The sequence below is a fragment of the Triturus cristatus genome, chromosome 2_2, assembly GCF_964204655.1.
Source record: "Triturus cristatus chromosome 2_2, aTriCri1.1, whole genome shotgun sequence".
In the NCBI taxonomy this organism is placed as follows: domain Eukaryota; kingdom Metazoa; phylum Chordata; class Amphibia; order Caudata; family Salamandridae; genus Triturus; species Triturus cristatus.
In genome coordinates, this window is record NC_140582.1 from 989,310,801 (window position 1) to 989,328,961 (window position 18,161).

At 47.3% G+C, this 18,161-nt stretch overlaps 1 protein-coding gene across 3 annotated transcripts in view; it reads left to right on the forward strand.

The window, feature by feature from the left end:
- CLNK (cytokine dependent hematopoietic cell linker) overlaps positions 1–18,161 on the forward strand; it is a 1,059,843-nt gene that overhangs the window by 570,520 nt on the left and 471,162 nt on the right. For all 3 annotated transcript variants that reach the window (XM_085642412.1, XM_085642413.1, XM_085642414.1), the window contains one exon: positions 16,609–16,737. In XM_085642412.1, the coding sequence (XP_085498538.1) occupies positions 16,609–16,737 (129 nt within the window). The remainder of the gene's footprint in view (positions 1–16,608; positions 16,738–18,161) is intronic.

Consider the following 18,161-nt stretch of genomic DNA (forward strand, 5'->3'; position numbering starts at 1 on the left):
AACCTTGGGAGAAACTGTCCATGGATTTTATTGGTCCGATTAATAAATAAGGAATGAGGGATAGGTTTATCCTAGTTCTAGTAGATTATCATTCCAAATGGTTTACGATCCAGACTATGGGAGAAATCAGTACGGGTAATGTCATAAGGTTTCTTGAGAAGGTTTTCCTGGAAGAGGGATTACCAGGGAGTATTGTGACTGACAATGGAGTGCAGTTCACATCAAGAGAGATGGTGGACTATTTAAATAAGTTGGGAATTGTGCATGAGAGAGTAGCTTTATTCAGACCACAAGCGAATGGTTTAGTGGAAAGAACTAACCGAATAATTATGGATAACATACAGTTATCGCTGGCTAATGGATTATCGTGGAAAGAAGAATTGAGAAAGATGGTGTGGATGCACAGAATTACTCCCCATTCTGGTACAGGAGTGGCTCCTTTTGTGTCACTTAAAGGAAGGGAGCCTGGGAAGAAAGAGTGTCCTGTATGGTTATGTAGGAAGGAAAAAATATGGGTTGACCGTGAGGAAATATCAAAAAAAGTGCAAGGGAATCAAGAAAAAATGAAAGGGATATATGATTATAGGAAGGGTGTAAAACGAGTGTGTGTCCAAAGAGGAGATTGGGTTGTAGTGCGGAAAAATGAGTGGGTCCGAAAAGGGGAAAGTAAATATCTTGGACCCTTTCAAGTTAAGAGTGTGAGATCCAATGTTGTCGACTTAGAAGATGGTACGACTTGGAGTTTAGGAAATATTTGTAAAGTGTGTCAACCATAAAGATGCCAAAAGGTTACCAGTAAGATGGTTAGTCATGTCATGTTAATTGTAATGTATTTTAGATATGTAAATGAGAATTTTTAGTAAAGAACTTAAGTAGTGTATTGTGTGCCACCTAAAGATAGAATTCTGTTTGACAAATGTTGTGTATAATCTTTACTTATCTATTTATGTGTTTCAATTTTATTTGTTGCAAAAAAGGGAGATATGTAGAGATATCTAGTGCTGATGTCACCAGTTGGTCACTTTGCTACGAGTAGAATGCAAATGAGGGAAGATTCTAGTGGGGAGCGGTTGGTACAAGGAAGACTGAGTTGTTGAAGCTGTATTTGCTGGGATGCTGTGATATGAATAAATCTACACTAAATACAAGAAACCTGTGAAGGCTCTTCTTTTCACTCTGCCTCATACATCACTTCCTGAATTGCAGATTCAATTGGAATCTGCCCATATATGTAATTGTAGGATTCAAGACATATCAGCACATTGGCTGACCTGAAAGAAGGTGCTAAACAACATTAAGAAGAGAACCTCCTAGTATCCACTCAGTCTGTCGTGGTTTAGCTGTCTAATGTTGATCACTCCCACAACCTTAGAAACGCTCTTGATTTCATGCTAAATTTCCCACCCTTTGCGTCTGTGATAACACACATCCTCACAGCTTCATTATGGAATGGAAAGTGTTCCATAATTGCATCCAAGAAGAAAACTTGGTCTGGTAACAGACCTGCTTAGAGGTTTTTCTTGCGTACTATATTCACTGATGCTTAATCACCTCAGTTGGTGACTCTTGAGGCCTCCCTCATTAAACTTTTTCTGGGACCACAAATAGTCTAAAAGCACAACATGATCTAATTATCGGTAACTCCACCAAACAAGAATGAAGCATAAAATCTCAACTACTCTATTCAGTTTGACAGAGAATTGAAGATGACGTCATTTAGCCCCATTTGAAAAGATTGCTGGAAAAATAATCTTTACGAACAAATGATTTTATGAAGATCAATGACAATCACAAGCTAATCTGAGGGGGGAGAAAGAGGTTCGTAGTGGGCTCGGCATCCTGTCTTACATAAATGACCAAAGAAAAGTCCACTCGTATTTCAACAAACTATCCTTCCAGTAATCTTGGTAATACTTAAGGAAAACAATACGTTTTCGTAAAATAACCCTCACCCACCAAAACATCCCCTGGTGGCATGCTTTATCATCTTGTTCTTCCTGCCCAACTGCGGCACGGGGCGTGCTGCGACCGACGAAGACATAGGAGCACTTTGGAAGATGTGGGCTATAAGGTGATGTGAAAGTGGAAAGGTTAGTGGAACTTGGGTATTTAAAAACACCTGGCCACATGGAACCTAAACTTTATTGAATCCGGTAGATCGCCACCACCACGCCCCCGTGAGTCTGACGGTCCGTGGAACCCCAGACTCGTAATGAGCCAGTTAAAGTTTGGCAGACAAACATGACCGAAATCCAATCTGCCGTATTACAAGTACATTATATCCTCTGGCACGTGTGATAAGGAGGACAGGATAAACATCACATTTGTGATGGAGTAGCCTGCCTGTGACACACTCTAAATTTGGCTATTTTTTCAATAATATAGACTTGACAGAAGATCTGCTAACTACTGCTGAACATCTACATATCTTAGAACTATTTGGTCTACTATTGCTATCGTCCTGAACCCTCCTAACCACACCAACAATATCCATCTGTACAGACACACCGAAGCAAAAATGAAGAAACCACCTTGAATGTAGGCCTGCCTCAGGAACTTTATCCTTTACATGCAAATTTGTGTTCATACTGCATGATGTATCTCTAGGCCTCTGGTATTTAACCACTGACCCATATAACTCTCATGACAGCTTTCAATTTTCCACTCATTTTCTTTGTCCTTGAAAAATTGACTTACATTTTGCACTGCATTCTGTGCCCAATTTATCTTTCCCAATAACTGTGATTTATGCACAGAAACTAATATCCTTCACTCCATTACGTCTGTACTATAAGCGTATTTTATCTGTTCTTCTCACTTTCCCAACAGATGGGTAAGTGCTCATTGTGAAAAATTGGTTTGTTGGTTTACTGGGGTGTGGGCATTGATCAAGCAACAGCCACATTCCCTTCTGGGTGAACCACAAAAAGTCAGAAAACTAACTTGTGCTTAACCCTGGGCAATGTGTAAAGTATGTACGCAGCACACAAACAGTAATAAAGTGAAAACACAACACAAGAGAATCCCCCCAACTAATTTGAATAAAAAGAGTACATTTTAATAAGTTATTTGACACCAAAAGAACAAAAATCCAATCAATAGGTCTGGAGCTATGCATTTTCAAAGATTTAAGTGAAAAAGGTGCCAAAAAGCACAAAGCGCTAACATGGAATCTCTGGTCAAACGGGAAAGGGTCAAAGTCCTTTCCAGCGTGCTATCATATGTATGAGTGAATGTGCATAAATCACAATTATTGGGAAAAGAGAAATTGGGTACTGAATGTGGTACAAAATGTGAGTCAAGGGTCAAAGTCAAAGAGTACAGCCAACTCTCTAGTCAAAAACACTGGTAGTCTCCAGAGCTGAACACAAATACTACCCAATCCAAACCAGCCAGAAACCTAAGTATAATTCTGGACTACAGGCTGGCCAAAAAGGATCCGGTTACTGAAGTCTGTACATCTTGCGGAAACTTCCTCCATAAGCTGTACAAGATGTTCTTCGTGGAACCAGTAAACCCATTATACAGACATTGATAATTAGTCACCTAGACTAAAGCAATGCACCACATGAGGACATTACTGGAAACCTACTGAAGAGACTCCAGATGAGTCAAGATGCAGTTGTCTGGTTGATTTTGATGCTATCAGCCAACACTCCGTTCACACCCACCATTTGCCCAGAGCCATTTACACCACTGGACCTTCTTATCTGCAACATTGAATCTCCATGAACAGATCCAGCAGAGTTCTGAGATCCACCACACTGGCATCGACCTTCATCCCCCACATCGTCTTTCCAGAACAGGGTGGATGCTCTTTTTCTTCCCTCTCGGTCCACCACTGGAACTCTCTTGCTCTACACTTTCTACTGACCTCTGACTTTGGTCCTTTTTAAAAAGAAACGCTAAAAACTTGGTTATTCTACCACGTCTATTGACATTTCTCTACCAGTTCTCACTCTTGTGTTTCTGCAGCGCCAGATATTCTGGTGACTGTGACTATTCACATTTCAGTAACATAACACACTGGTTTACCTTCATACTGACCTGTAGGGGTCAGTATTTTACTGTATAATGAGGGCCGCATATTCTTGAAGTGTTTTTATCATGCAGTTGTCACGTTATTGTAAGTTGTTTTTATCAGGATACAATACGCAGTTACTTATATAAGCAGAAAATATATGTTCTGGTTGTTATTGAGTTTCTTAATCATGTTGCCAATAGAAGATGTTTTGGAAGGTTTGGGGGGAGGGAGGGAGCAGTTAGAGGAGGCATGGTTCTGAAGGTGAGCCAGCTGATCCACTCACCTTCTCCAAGTCACTGAATTTCTAAAGTGACAGTTTTGTGAGGCACGTTGGTGTCTTTGAGGTGATTCCACTAGGCTTTTCTTCGGATAGACAGCTGCCTATCTTGCTTGATAGGCAGGGTTTTAGAGTATAAGTTTTGTTGATAAAGTGATTTGCCCTTTAATTTCAGAAATCTAGGGGCAGATTTACAAGCCCCATGCGCCACATTTACGCCGCCAACGGCGGCGTAAACCATGCGCCACGTTGCGCCTTATTTACAATGTGACGCATCTAGGGAGCTGTGTCACGTTGTAAAGCCCTGCGCCACCTGAAACCTGCGTGAGGTTTCAGGTGGGCGTTCCGGCGCAGGGTGGGCGTTCCGTCGCAGGAACGCCTCGTAAAAGTGACGCAGTGAAATCTGCAAGATTTCACTGAGTCACTTTTACATCCCTGCTGCGTCAAAACCCTGCGCCTGCTTGAAGCAGGCATAAGGAGTGACGCAGCATGTTAGGCATAGGGCGTCCCTGAGAACTGCTGGAGCCGCGTTACGCTTGTGGCACGACTCCAGCAATGCGCCGCCCTTATGCCACAGGATGCAACACGCATCGCCCTATCCTTGCGCCACGGTGCGACGCATTTGTGGTGGCGCAGGGAGGAAATTGCATGTTGCATCTTTTCTGGCGCATCCCTGCTGATTTGCAGAGATGCGCCAGAACTCGTAAATCTGCCCCCTAGAGTCTTATGAAGTAAAGTGATGAATTCAGGATTGTTAAATTCTGATGGTATTTAGTGCAATTATTTTGTGCAGCACTGCGCATCTGAAATACATTTAAATAATAAACTCTTTCTTTTATAATGGATTTTTACATCTTGTGAGTCTTCAGACACATTGTTTGACTAGTGGAGGTTTTGGTCTGTGCCACTGGTGCTGACTAGCAGACAGTTGTGTTTTTATCTTCTTTATTCCATCGTTCATACATGGCATCCTCTATTTCTTAATTGGGTGCGTATACATTTTGAGGGGATTATGCTATTGAATGTTTCATTCATCCACTCATACAATTTACTGAACACGGGGATTAGCTTTCGATTCAATAGTGCAGACAGGTGAGTATCCCGTTCTTCCAAGTTTGTACCATTGGCTTTAGACGGTCTGGAGTTTGTGGTGTACAAAGGAGCATCACTCGTTGCGTTTGGAGGAAACGCATGATTGAAAGAGATGAGGTCATGGTCACTCCAGGGTAGGTCTATGACACTTTTGATCTTGACTGATTGACAACCGCTGAGAATGTCTAGTGTACGTCCTGCTGGTTGGGTCAGTCCCAAGATGAATGCTGCTGATTGTGATGCCTTTTGGCTAAAACATTTTTGGTTACTAAAAACAAATGTCCACGTCACAGAGGATACACAGGTTAGGAGATTTGAGAGATATGTCACATGGTGTCTGTTAGAGAATATGAAGGCCCATTACTTGGAGGTGGTCTATGTATTCGTGGAAGTATGCAGAAGAAGATAGGAGCAGTCTGGCATCCTATTGGTGTTAAGTCATATCAGGGTAGTCGTGGGCCTTTAATGTTCATTCCTGTATGCAAATCTACGTATGTGAAGCACAGGAAGAAATGTTAAAAGATAGAGGCAGTCGCAGTTGTTAACCTTCCAAGTATTGCCCGGCGGTAATCGCCCCTTGCACCATTCGATATTTAACCAACAAAGAGGCAGGCGCTGGAGACTGGAAGGCAGGAAACAAAGGTTTATTCTCTCCGGAGGAGGACACATCAGATCAGAACGCAAGGTATCGTCACGAGGTGCTCTAACCACATCTCTGAGGCCTGGCCTCTTATACACAGGTTTATGACTTTATTGCAGGTTTATCATACATGGCACATTCTTGAGATCGCTTTGATACATGAAAGAACATCCTCAGAATCCCCGGCTCAGATCCGCTCCCACACATAGCTACAGTAGAAGTTCCCACCCCACCCACAGTAGGAGATGGCTATCACACAGCTGGACATTCCGCCAATTCCCGGGGGTGTGTGCGACTGGTCGGGTCTCAGGGGGTGGGGGGGTCTTGATCTACTGTAATCCCTTTGATGTGGGGTGTTTCCCTTACAGTAGGGGCAATAAACTGCATCCGCAGGGCTAGGTGATGGCCTGGGATCGGTTCGGACAATCAGGCGCAGAGGAAGGGGGTTATCAAAGGGATGTATGACCATGTATGGGATGAAAGAAGGTGTCGGTCAGGCGTGGGATGTGGTTCCATGGCAGGGTCGCACAGAAGGAGAGGGTTTATGGCCCATGTATGAGAGAGCGGGGGTGGTCAGCGCGCGGGGGGATGTTCGCAGCGCCAGAGGGACGCGCTGGCGATCGGCAATGAGGTCATGGTGCCTAAAATGGCCGTCGTGCGTTTTCTGCGTGTGGCGCTTGGGGAGAGACAAGATGGCGCAGATAATGTTCAGTTACGAACTAAATTTCCACAGTCCTCCCTTTTAACATATCTCGCCAGCTTGTTTAGTTCGGATCTATCCCCATAATACCTCGTACTTCTATTTCATATAGCGCTTTCATATGTTCTGCTTCAAAGTTCAGAGTCTTAGGGCAGATGCCGTTTATGAGAAGTGAACATAAAGGTGGCAAACACTGAATCCCCAGGCAACATCCACATAGGATCACAATTGGTATTAGGATAAACGCAAACAACTTCCACCCCCAACTTTTGATGGTGTCCCAAAACCAACTCCCAAGCGACCATCCTTCTTGCTCCTGATGAACCTCTGAGGAAAGTCTGTGGAGGTGTTCGATCGCCTTGTAGACTGAGGGTGAGTTGTCCGGTACGTAGGTACAGCAGCTGGATCCAATGATGCGGCATGCTCCTCCACGATCAGCCAGAACCACATCTAGGACGAGGCGGTTCTGAAGAGCCACCAGGCGGACGGCCTGAAGCTCAGCGGTGTTGTTGGTGAGGATGCCGGCTGTAATGTTCATTGTGGTTTCGACTGCCTGGGTCAGGTGTCGGATGGCACGGCTGTTTGCCATTGGACCCCACAGTGGAACAAGTCCTTTTACTGCATCCATGAACTGTGCTCCAGTGGAGTCGGCTTGTACAATGTCCTTGGCACGTTTCTGCCGGTGATGGTTTGCTGGAGCCACATATGTCGGAGGAAGGACAAAAGCGATGTAGCAGGTGCCTCCCCAACCTTTCGGAAGCCAGGTGTAGGCCTTAGTACCACAGATGAAGTACATATTTGGGGAGGTATCAAAGGAGGGTGGATCAGCTGAGTCCAATGTTCGGGTGATGAGCCAGGAACTGTGGCCCACCAGCTGTGTCCCCAGGCCTTCGAGGCACACAAGACCGGTGATGTTGAGGACGGATAGGGCCACTGTTAGGGTGGCAGCCGTTCGCTTCCGGGGGTAAGAGAAGGTGGGTCTGGCTGGGTTGTTGAACACCTGCATTTCAACTCGTTCTTTGGCAGGGATGTCCATGTGAAAGGGAGTGTTTGATCTCAGAGGACAGAAGGGGGCAGAAGTTCTTCCAGTTTTATTCAGCCAGAACCCATGGTAGAAGTGCGACACAGTTTTGCCGGAAGTGGCATTGTCCTTATAGCTTTCTTGCAGGAGGATTAGCCATGCGAGGCAGGAGCCATGGACAGAGAAAGGTGAAGGGATGAAAGGGATAGAGTGTCCAGTGGCATGTGGTAGCAATCCACAGATCCAGCAGTTAGTGGCATTGGCGGCAAGATTGTGTTGGTGGAGCAACTGCACGAAAGAGTTATTCCAGAACTCCTTACGCCTTTCTTGGAGTTGGGGTGAAAGTGAGACCAGATGGTGTTCTTTCATGGTGGTTGGTTGAACGGTGGTCAGCAATGTCTTATGGGCGGGTGCGCTCTCTTCCATGATCCAGAAGGTGACCATGAGGAGAAGGTAAAAGAGGAGGGTAATAAAAAGTGCAATAGTCTTTGAGCTGTGCATTCTGTCAGTCTTTGGGTTTTTGTAGTGGATATGCGGACGTCCGGTTGCTTCCATCATCTTCATGTCGGGCGCTTCCATCACCTTCAAAGGACTCGGTAGCGGGCAGAACCACAGACTTTGTTTAGTTTCTCTTCTGGAGGCCTTTGAGGTGATTAGGCTACCGGTTCGAGATTTCAACTTAGCTCGTGGTCTGCTTAGCCGAAGTTCCCTCCCTTCGTCGCAGGTTATATCCTTCTTTGGATGGCACAGTGGGATCGGGGTATTTCATTAATTCAAGTGTCTCTGTATCCGGGTAGCAGCTCAGGGATGGTCGGTCTTTGTCCAGGAGTTCTTCTTGGCCGACGATGTTGCCGGTTGTCGTCAGGGTCGGTGATACCTTTTTGCAATGATGTGCATGCAGCCAATTGCGCTTCCCCTCCACTCGAAGAGCTGTTCGGGTGGTGATCAGGACTTGCAGGGGGCCCGTCCACCGGGGCTCCAACCTCCTTGCGTGCTGGAAATTACGCACTAGGACGTAATCTCCGGGTTGGATATCGTGTCCGGGGCCCCTGGAAGCATCGGGAATGGCTTGCAGCACCTGCTGATGGATAACAGACAACGTTTTAGTTAGGTTGTACAAATAGTCAGACATGAGGACGTCCGGGACGTCGTGAATGGATGTTGGTTTTGGTGCAGTCCAAAGGTTCATGGGCCGCCCGAAGACGACCTCGTAGGGGGTTAAGTGGTGTTTGGTAGGAGTGGAACGCATTGATAGCAATGCTAGTGGGAGGGCGTCTGGCCATTTCAGTCCTGTGGTGGCAACTGTTTTGGCTATTTTGAGCTTCAATATGGCATTATGTCGCTCAACCAAGCCTGCAGATTGGGGGTGGAAGACCGCATGGAACTTTTGTTTTACACCCAACCCCTTTAGGATGAGTTGGATAACTTCGGCTACGAAGTGGGGGCCATTGTCGCTCCACAAAATTCGACAAAGGCCGTAACGGGGGAAGAATTCTTTCAGCAATACCTTTGCGGTAGTCATAGCAGTGTTATCGCGGGTTGGGTAGGCCTCTACCCACTTGCTGAAAGCACACACAACGACAAGTACGTACTTCAGGCTTTGGCACCTTTCTAACTGGATGTAGTCCATCTGTAGGACCTAAAAGGGATGATTAGGAACCCCAAACCCTCCCCGGGGTACAGCAGTTCCTTTACCAGGGTTGTGTCGGAGGCATACCAGGCATTGTTGGACCAGGTGTTTGGCTGAGTCTGGGATCTTGTCGTTGTGAGATGAGTTTGATCATGGGGGCAGACCCTATGTGTGCGGGGGAGTGTGTCATGGTCAGCATGGGAATCAGGAATGAGTCGGGTAGCAACCATTTGTTCGTGTTTTTAGTTCGCCAGCAACCGTCATCATCTTTCAATCCCACCCGTGCCCATTCCGTCAATTTGTGTGGTGAGCTGGCTAATTGGATGTCCCGAATCGTTTCTCTAACATCCTTCCATTTCTCAGTTTGTGACCTGGTCACGTACATGCGGGTCGTGGACCTATTCTCGGCTGTGGTTCGGGCAGTAATGTCAGCCAGTGCATTTCCCTGTCCTATAAGGTCTGTCACCTTCTTGTGTGCCTGGCATTTGATTACAGCCAGCCGTGTGGGGAGGAGGACTGCTTCGGTCAGAGCGGAGACTAGATCTCCATGTAGGATGGGTGTGCCATGGGAAGTCAGGAATCCCCTCTCCTTCCATAGGAGCCCAAAGTGGTGAACCACCCCGAAGGCATACTGGCTGTCGGTGTAAATGTTTGCGGTTGTCCCCGCTGCTAGGATGCATGCTCGGGTGAGAGCAATCAGTTCAGCCGCCTGTGCGGATCGCTGTGTGATGCGGGCTGTCTCAACAACTGTTCGGGCCGTGGTAACTGCATAGGCGGCTGAGGTGGTGCCGTCGGGGAGCTTGATGCATGAGCCATCTACCCACAGCTCTCCGTCAGGATCTGGGAAGGCAGTATCTCGGAGGTCAACCCTACTCTTGGTCTGTTCGTCAGTGAGGGTCACACAGTCATGTATAGGGGACGCGTTGGGGTCAGTGTCAGGGAGAGGTAGCAGAGTAGCTGGATTCAGAGTGGTGCATCGTTTCAGTGTGATGTGGGGTGCAAGCAGAGTCAGTTCATAACCAGTCAGTCGTGCGCTAGTCAGGTTTTGAGTCTTGGTCTGGTTCAGGAGGGTGTCAACCGCATGGGGTACTAACACAGTGAGGGGGTTCGAGAGCACGATCCCCTCACTTTGCCGGATAGAGACAGCAGCGGCGGCTACTGCTCGAAAGCAGGCGGGCAAAGCTCTGGCTACAGGGTCAAGAGTGGCAGAGAAGTAGGCACAAGGGCGTTGTTTAGGACCTATGGACTGGGTTAGGACAGACAACGCGCATCCCTCCCTTTCGTGGGTGTAGAGGGAGAAAGGTTTAGTGTAGTCTGGGGTTCCTAGGACTGGTGCTGAACAAATGGCATTTCGCAATTCTTTGAAGGAAGACTGGCATTCGGGTGTCCAGGGGAGGGGGAGGGGGGCGTCTTTAGCTAGCAAGGATAGCAGAGGTTTTACAATAAGGCTGAAGTTTGGCAACCACTGTCGACAGAAGGAGGTGAGGCCGACCAGGGACCGCACTTGCTTCTGAGTTTTGGGGACAGGGGTTTCTAAGATGGTCTGAATTCGGTCAGGTGTAAGTTTCCTCACGTCTTTGGATAGGAGGTGGCCTAGGTATGTCACTTTGAGTTGGCAGAATTGTAACTTCTTCCTGGAGACCTTGTGACCGTTCTCCGCAAGGAAGCGGAGGAGGTGAATGGTGGCTGTAACTGCAAGTGGAGTGGTGTCGGCTGCCAAAAGAATGTCATCGACGTACTGTATTAACACCACTCCATCTGGTAGTTGGACTGCATCTAGTTGTCTCTTGAGGGCTTGGCTATAGATGCTGGGGCTCTCAGTGTAGCCTTGGGGTGCCCTACAGAATCTGTATGAATGGGCTTTTAGGGTGAAGCCGAACAGGTAGCGTCTGTCTGGGTGGATGGGGATGGAAAAGAATGCGTTCTTGAGATCAATAACGGTAAAGGTGGTGGCAGTGGACGGAATCAGGGTGAGGATGGTGTTGATGTCCGAGACCACGGGGTACTGAGGCATGACTACTTTGTTAACCTCTCGCAAGTCAACAATGAAGCGGTATGCTTTCTCATCTCCCTCGCCTTGCTTCTTTACAATAGGTAGGATAGGGCTGTTGCAAACATTACTGACTACTTCTTCTACCACTCCTGCATCGACTAGGGACTGGATGATTTCCACCAATGCCTTCTCGCCTTCGGGCGATACCCGATACTGTGGAAGCTTTGGGAGCACTGCGTCCGGTCGGACAGTTATGTGTACGGGGTCGATCACCATGCGTCCTACGTCCGAGTCAGTTTTTGCCCATAGGTGTGAGGGTAACGTGTCGAGTAGGGACAAGTCAGCATTGGTTATGGAGAACATACGTCGTGTGAGACAAGACCTGAACAGATCCGGGTTATCGTGCAGGATGACTCGCACTCCGTCTGGGGAACATCTGATGGTAGCTCGGAAATGTTTTAGCATATCAAGTCCCATGATAGCATCGGGGGTGTTGGAGGAGAGCAGGAATGTCGAGTCAGTGGTGTTACCTTCTAAGTCAAAGGAGATTGGTGCTGACAAGGGGTTAGTGGAGGGCGTTCCATCAAAGCCTATTGAGGTTACGTGTGAGCCAGACAAGGGTGCCCTAGGAATCAGTTGTTTAGATAACGCACTACGTGTCGCCCCAGTATCTACAAGAAATGGAGACTTTGTGCCCAAGACCTTAGCAGTGACGTAAGGACCTTGCTGGTCAACACGGAGTTTGACTGGATCCCTCCCTTGCCCCTGGCGGTCCTATGCAAAGTCATGGGTGTTTTCGTAGTCGGACTGCTGGCATTGGTTCTGTCGGGGGCGATCAAAGGTTTTTGGTCTGCCTGGCCTATCGTTGGCGGTGTCGTTCGTGTACCCTCGTCCCTGTCCTCTACTTCTGGGGTCATATGCTATGTCTCTGGTGTCTCTATTTTTGTTCATTTCCAGAAGGACCGGGCACTGGGATTTCCAGTGTCCGAACCCTCTACAGAACGCACATTGGTTCCCGTCTAAGTCTCTTCGTCCAGCGTAGGGTGCAGGTGTATGGTCTCTAGGGGGCAGCTTTCTAGGGGCGGTTGGTTGGTAATTCCCTTTAGGGGGCTCCCTTCCTATGGTCACCCCTTGCAACTGTGCTATCATTACCCTCTCCTTCAGTTCCTTTTTCTTTCTCTCGGACGCCCTATCATTCTCATGCTCGTAGTATTGGGCCATCTGGAGGATAGCTGCGGGTTTGGAGGCCGCGCAACTACTCTCACTGGTCTGTAGCTTCTGGGAGACTTCTTGTGACAGACCCTTCACGTAATTCTGGACAAAGAGGTGATGTCCGGTTGCAGTGGTCATGTCCTGGCCACTATAATCGGAAAACACTGTCTCGAATCGAGAGAAGTATTCAGACACATCCTCCTGGGGTTTCTGGCGACAGGCCGTCACTATTGACCAGTCTACCTTCCTTTCTGGGATTAGAGTCTTCAATTTCTGTACGATCTTGTCTGGGAGTTCCAAAATGGCTTTTAGGGGTTTTTGTCCAGGTTCTCGCTGCTTATCTATGGTATCGAGTTGTACCCAGGTGTATCCGAACGGTTCAGTGTGGTCGACTTTCCGGATTTGCTTCCACACATCAGCCGGCAGACATAACCCGAAGAACAAATCGATATCCGCTAAGGTCATTATGGTTGAACCTAAGGCCGTACCTAGTTCGGTGTAGAAGGCCGTCGGGTTCTTTCTCAAGTCGGGTAGGGTTTTTCGAAAGGTCAAGATGTCTTGTCGGTCCCATGGTTGGTAAACCCAGTTATATACAACCCTCCCCTTCGCATCCTGGTGGTTGATGTCGTCGTGTGTTCCCTGACCTCGTGGGGGGACCCAGTAGGGGGCAGCTTCTTTGATGGGCATCATGGTATCAGCCTTCCCTGCCTGGGGTTCAGTTGCTATGGGGGCCTCTGCTTTGGTTGTCTGTCTGTGTTCTCTAAGATGCCGGAAGACTTCGAGTGTACGAGTGAAGAGGTTCGTCACATTGCCCTCTCCTTCCTCCCCAATGTCTACCTTCCTATACAAGGTCGCTAAGCCTTCGGGACCTCTATCTTGGTACCTATCCTCATAGGCATTCAGGGTGCGATAACAAAGTCGTACGACAAAGTGCCGTCTGCGGTTGTCAGCATACGAGTTGTACATGTCTGTTACATATTCCTCACTTTCTTTTCGTTCTACTAGTGTCCTTACTACCTTATCGATTCCGGCTTGTTCATCCTTTGTTAGTCGATTCATTCTGGCGGAATCTTTCTTTCTCATCTCAGGGTCATCTAACGTTATTGCTAACGTTGTGTTCAGTACGAGAGGCTCGGCTGGCGCGGAGGCCGTGAGGACCGAGGCCCTGGTACTGCTTTCACTTGCGTTTGGGGGTTGTGGGTGCTGTACTACAGGTTGGAAGGGGGCGTATGGAGGGGGCATGTAGATGATCGGGGGACCTAATAGTAATTCGTCATTCGCTCGTTGCTTGGAAGGTAACTCAGGGTAGAGCGTAGGGGAGGTCCTAACAGGGCACTGGCCTGATGTTTCAGACTCTTGTTTTAGTTTAGCTTCCTTTCTCTCCTTTATCTCTTCCTCTAACTTTCTAGCGGCAAGGTGAGCTGCCTTTCGTAATTCCCTTTCTGCTTTTACTTCTTCCCTCTTTTTCCGTTGCATTGCTTCTTTGCGCCACATGCCGATACTGTCAAGCATAGTAGGCGTTGTTTTATTACTACGTAGAGCTATTTCTAGTGTTTCTATTTTGTGATCATCGAAGGATCCCATCAGTGGCCACTGACTCTCGGGGTCCCCCTTTGTATATTTATGCCATAGTTTGCTATAAGCTACGGCGACTAGTCCATATTTAGTGAACATGTCCTTATTAGGGGTGCCTTCCAGTGGAGCCGGATGGTTCACCTCTAATAAGCGGTCCGGGCAGAACCAACTACCAATCAGTGGGGAGAAGACAGGCATGACGGGTTACAACGGGGACAAAAGTCTGCACTACCTATCTTTTCACTGCTTGCAAAGACTAGACAGAATATCTCTATTCCTCGTTATTTGCAAGCAGAGAATACCTCCAAAGAACCAATATCGAACAACTAGTGTTCGGACAATCAATCAATCAATGGGGAGATAAAAATAGGCACGACGGGTTACAATGGGGACAAAAGTCTGCATTACCTACCCTTCACTATTTGCAAAGACTAGACAGAATATTTCTATTCTACGTTATTTGCAAACAGAGAATATCTCAAAGAGCACTATTCTTCAAAACAATCAATGTTCGGACAATCAATCAGTGGGGAGATAAAAATAGGTACAACGGGTTACAATGGAGACAAAAGTCTGCGTTACCTACCCTTCACTATCTGCAAAGGAAGAGAGAGTATTTCTACTTTTCTCCGTTTGTAGACAGCGAATATCTCAAAGAGAACAATCAATAAGCAATACTAGTATTTTCAATCAATCAATCAATCGTTTCGCAATTTGTCGTGTTTCACGACCTTACCCGGACCGCATGGACAGTTTCTCGTCTTCCGCCTCCAGCGCCCGATCGTCCTCTACTCTCCGTATTTGCCGCGGCACTCCTGATGGTTCCCAGTCAGGACCGTAGATCACTCGAGAGAGGTCTGCTCGGAACCAGTGAAGTTCGGATGATCGGCTGCCAGACGAGGGTCTATCGGGCAGGAGCTCTCCCGATCGCTGCAGTCGTTCAATTTGTCGTCTGGACCCCTCCCACTGGATCCACGTGTCACTGATGGGCCCAACGCTTGGGACGCCAATTGTTAAAAGGTAGAGGCAGTGGCAGTCGATAACCTTCCAAGTATTGCCCGGCGGTAATCGCCCCTTATACCATTCGATATTTAACCAACAAAGAGGCAGGCGCTGGAGACTGGAAGGCAGGAAACAAAGGTTTATTCTCTCCAGAGGAGGACACATCAGATCAGAACGCAAGGTATCGTCACGAGGTGCTCTAACCACATCTCTGAGGCCTGGCCTCTTATACACAGGTTTATGACTTTATTGCAGGTTTATCATACATGGCACATTCTTGAGATCGCTTTGATACATGAAAGAACATCCTCAGAATCCCCGGCTCAGATCCGCTCCCACACATAGCTACAGTAGAAGTTCTCACCCCACCCACAGTAGGAGATGGCTATCACACAGCTGGACATTCCGCCAATTCCCGGGGGTGTGTGCGACTGGTCGGGTCTCAGGGGGTGGGGGGTCTTGATCTACTGTAATCCCTTTGATGTGGGGTGTTTCCCTTACAGTAGGGGCAATAAACTGCATCCGCAGGGCTAGGTGATGGCCTGGGATCGGTTCGGACAATCGGGCGCAGAGGAAGGGGGTTATCAAAGGGATGTATGACCATGTATGGGATGAAAGAAGGTGTCGGTCAGGCGTGGGATGTGGTTCCATGGCAGGGTCGCGCAGAAGGAGAGGGTTTATGGCCCATGTATGAGAGAGCGGGGGTGGTCAGCGCGCGGGGGGATGTTCGCAGCGCCAGAGGGACGCGCTGGCGATCGGCAATAAGGTCATGGTGCCTAAAATGGCCGTCGTGCGTTTTCTGCGTGTGGCGCTTGGGGAGAGACAAGATGGGGCAGATAATGTTCAGTTACGAACTAAATTTCCACAGAAAGATAGCCCTTATTCTGTGACTTGCTTTTCCCCCAGGGCCGGACTGGCTCTAGCAGGCACCGGGCAATCCCCCGTTGCGCCGAATGGGTGGGGGCCGCTTTTGGGCCCCTGGGGGCCGTCTTTGTTACAGGGCCGTTTTTGCAGCAAAATCGGCCCTGTAATAAAATCGACCGAAAACGGGCCCCGGTAAAAGTGCTCGGCGGCACCCCAACCCCCCCCTTACTTTCCCCCCCCCCCACACCCCCACCCCTGTCCCCGCTCCCCCCAGCACTTTGCCAGGGCCGGTTTTGGTTTCCAGTCCGGCCCTGTTTTCCCCTGTCACCAAATCCTGTCTCCTCCATTAGAAGTCTGAAAACCAATAAACCAGCATTTCAGTCCAAGCTCTTGTGGTCCCTAATGTTTAGTTTGTGCACCTGAAGACCAGGTATTCTTTGAGGGTTGCGTGAAGTAAAATGTGTAGGTAAAGGTTTGGTGTAGCTCCTCATAGAAGCGAGAATTCTAAAAAATAAGTTAAAAAGCAATCCTTGCGAAAAATGATTTTCCTACTCAGTGTTGTGTATTTTTACCACTAGGCCAACAAAGACTCTTCCAAAGAAATATCAGCCTCTTCCTGCCGAGCCTGAAGAGAGCATCCTCGTGCCGCCATTAAGGAAAAGCATGAGCCAGTCGAACACGTTCCCCATGGCAGGCAAGAATATACGGTAACATTTTGAATCGTTTGTGAATTGAAGCAGCGTAATTAGTTTATTGGTTAGATGCATTTATTTTGAAATTCTCCATATGAAAATATGTACAAAGTAACTTTTGGTTGACTGTTTTTCATATTTGATTTATTTTAGTTTGTTTTATTGTTATTGTTAAAAATGATGGCCCAACAAAAGTTATACAAAGATAGAAAAGTACTCAGGGTATCCAAGGCACAAAATTCCCTTATTTGGATGAAACTAATTTATTTGAATTCACGAATTTTTTTATGGAAAGTATATGGATTTGTAACCGACTGATAAAACGCTAAACCGTATTTTTACCTGTTATGTTGGTCTAAATAAGGGTATTATAATCTACCACAAACAGATAGTTTCTTTCCACGCACAATATGGCAAAGCCCCTTCATGTTTCTATGAGGACTAAACTCCATTACCTTATATTCAAGTGTTCCATCCCTGCCGTTTGTTCTTTTAGTCTGTAGTTCCCTGATATATATACTTTTTAGGTCCTGAACCTAAGGAACCCCCAACATTGGCGAATTGGTGCTCCTTGTGGACAGTCTTGGTGTGCTCTAAAATTGTGGGGATCTGTCATTGATCCTTCCACACTATGATGTCAATGTTGTAGATCACCTTGATCCTTTTGTCTTTGAAGGTGGCAGTGTACTGTAGTTTTGGGATGCAGTAGCTGCACAGATTGGTGTTGTATTGTGCCGTTTCCTTATATATTTGTGGTAATTAGGTCTCGGCTAGCGAAGGCTGCGCTTGCGCAGTCTCGCTCGCGAGATTTAATGACTTGGAGAAGAGGGGCTTGAACCCGCCCCTCTTCTCCCCTGTTCTCCATTGGCTGGCCTCTTGAATGCTGGCCAGCCACTGGAGAAGAGGTCAGTCACTCCGATTAGGCCCAGTCTTTTTCGGATCGGGGGGCGTGTTTTTTGCAGAAAGTCTCTTTATCTCCTCCAGCCAGTGGCTGGAGGAGATAACAGCAAAACACGCCCCGAATCCGAAATTGACGCTGCGTTTCTCCGAGGCATTTCTGCTCTGCCTCGGAGAAAGGCGGTGGTGTGCCTTTTGCTCTGCCTTGTTCAATAAGCATCAGTAATTGGCAGCGCTCTACTTCTTCGGCTGAACTCCAAGGTCCTAAAGGAGAACCTAATTAACGTGGCACCCGAAAAACAATACTGACTGCTTGTTTGGCTTCCAGCACAATTATCAAGTAGGACGGCAACCGTGAAAGTCTAAAGTTCTTTTTCTTTCGGAAACGGGAAAGCCACGAAACTGAAAAGCACATTTAAAATGGACAAAGATGCATCTTATTTATCATTTTAAGAGAACGTATTTTTCATTTGTTCACGCCTTCAGTACGTTAACATAAAATATTTATTATTTCTAGAAAAATCCTCCTTATTTGAATAAAA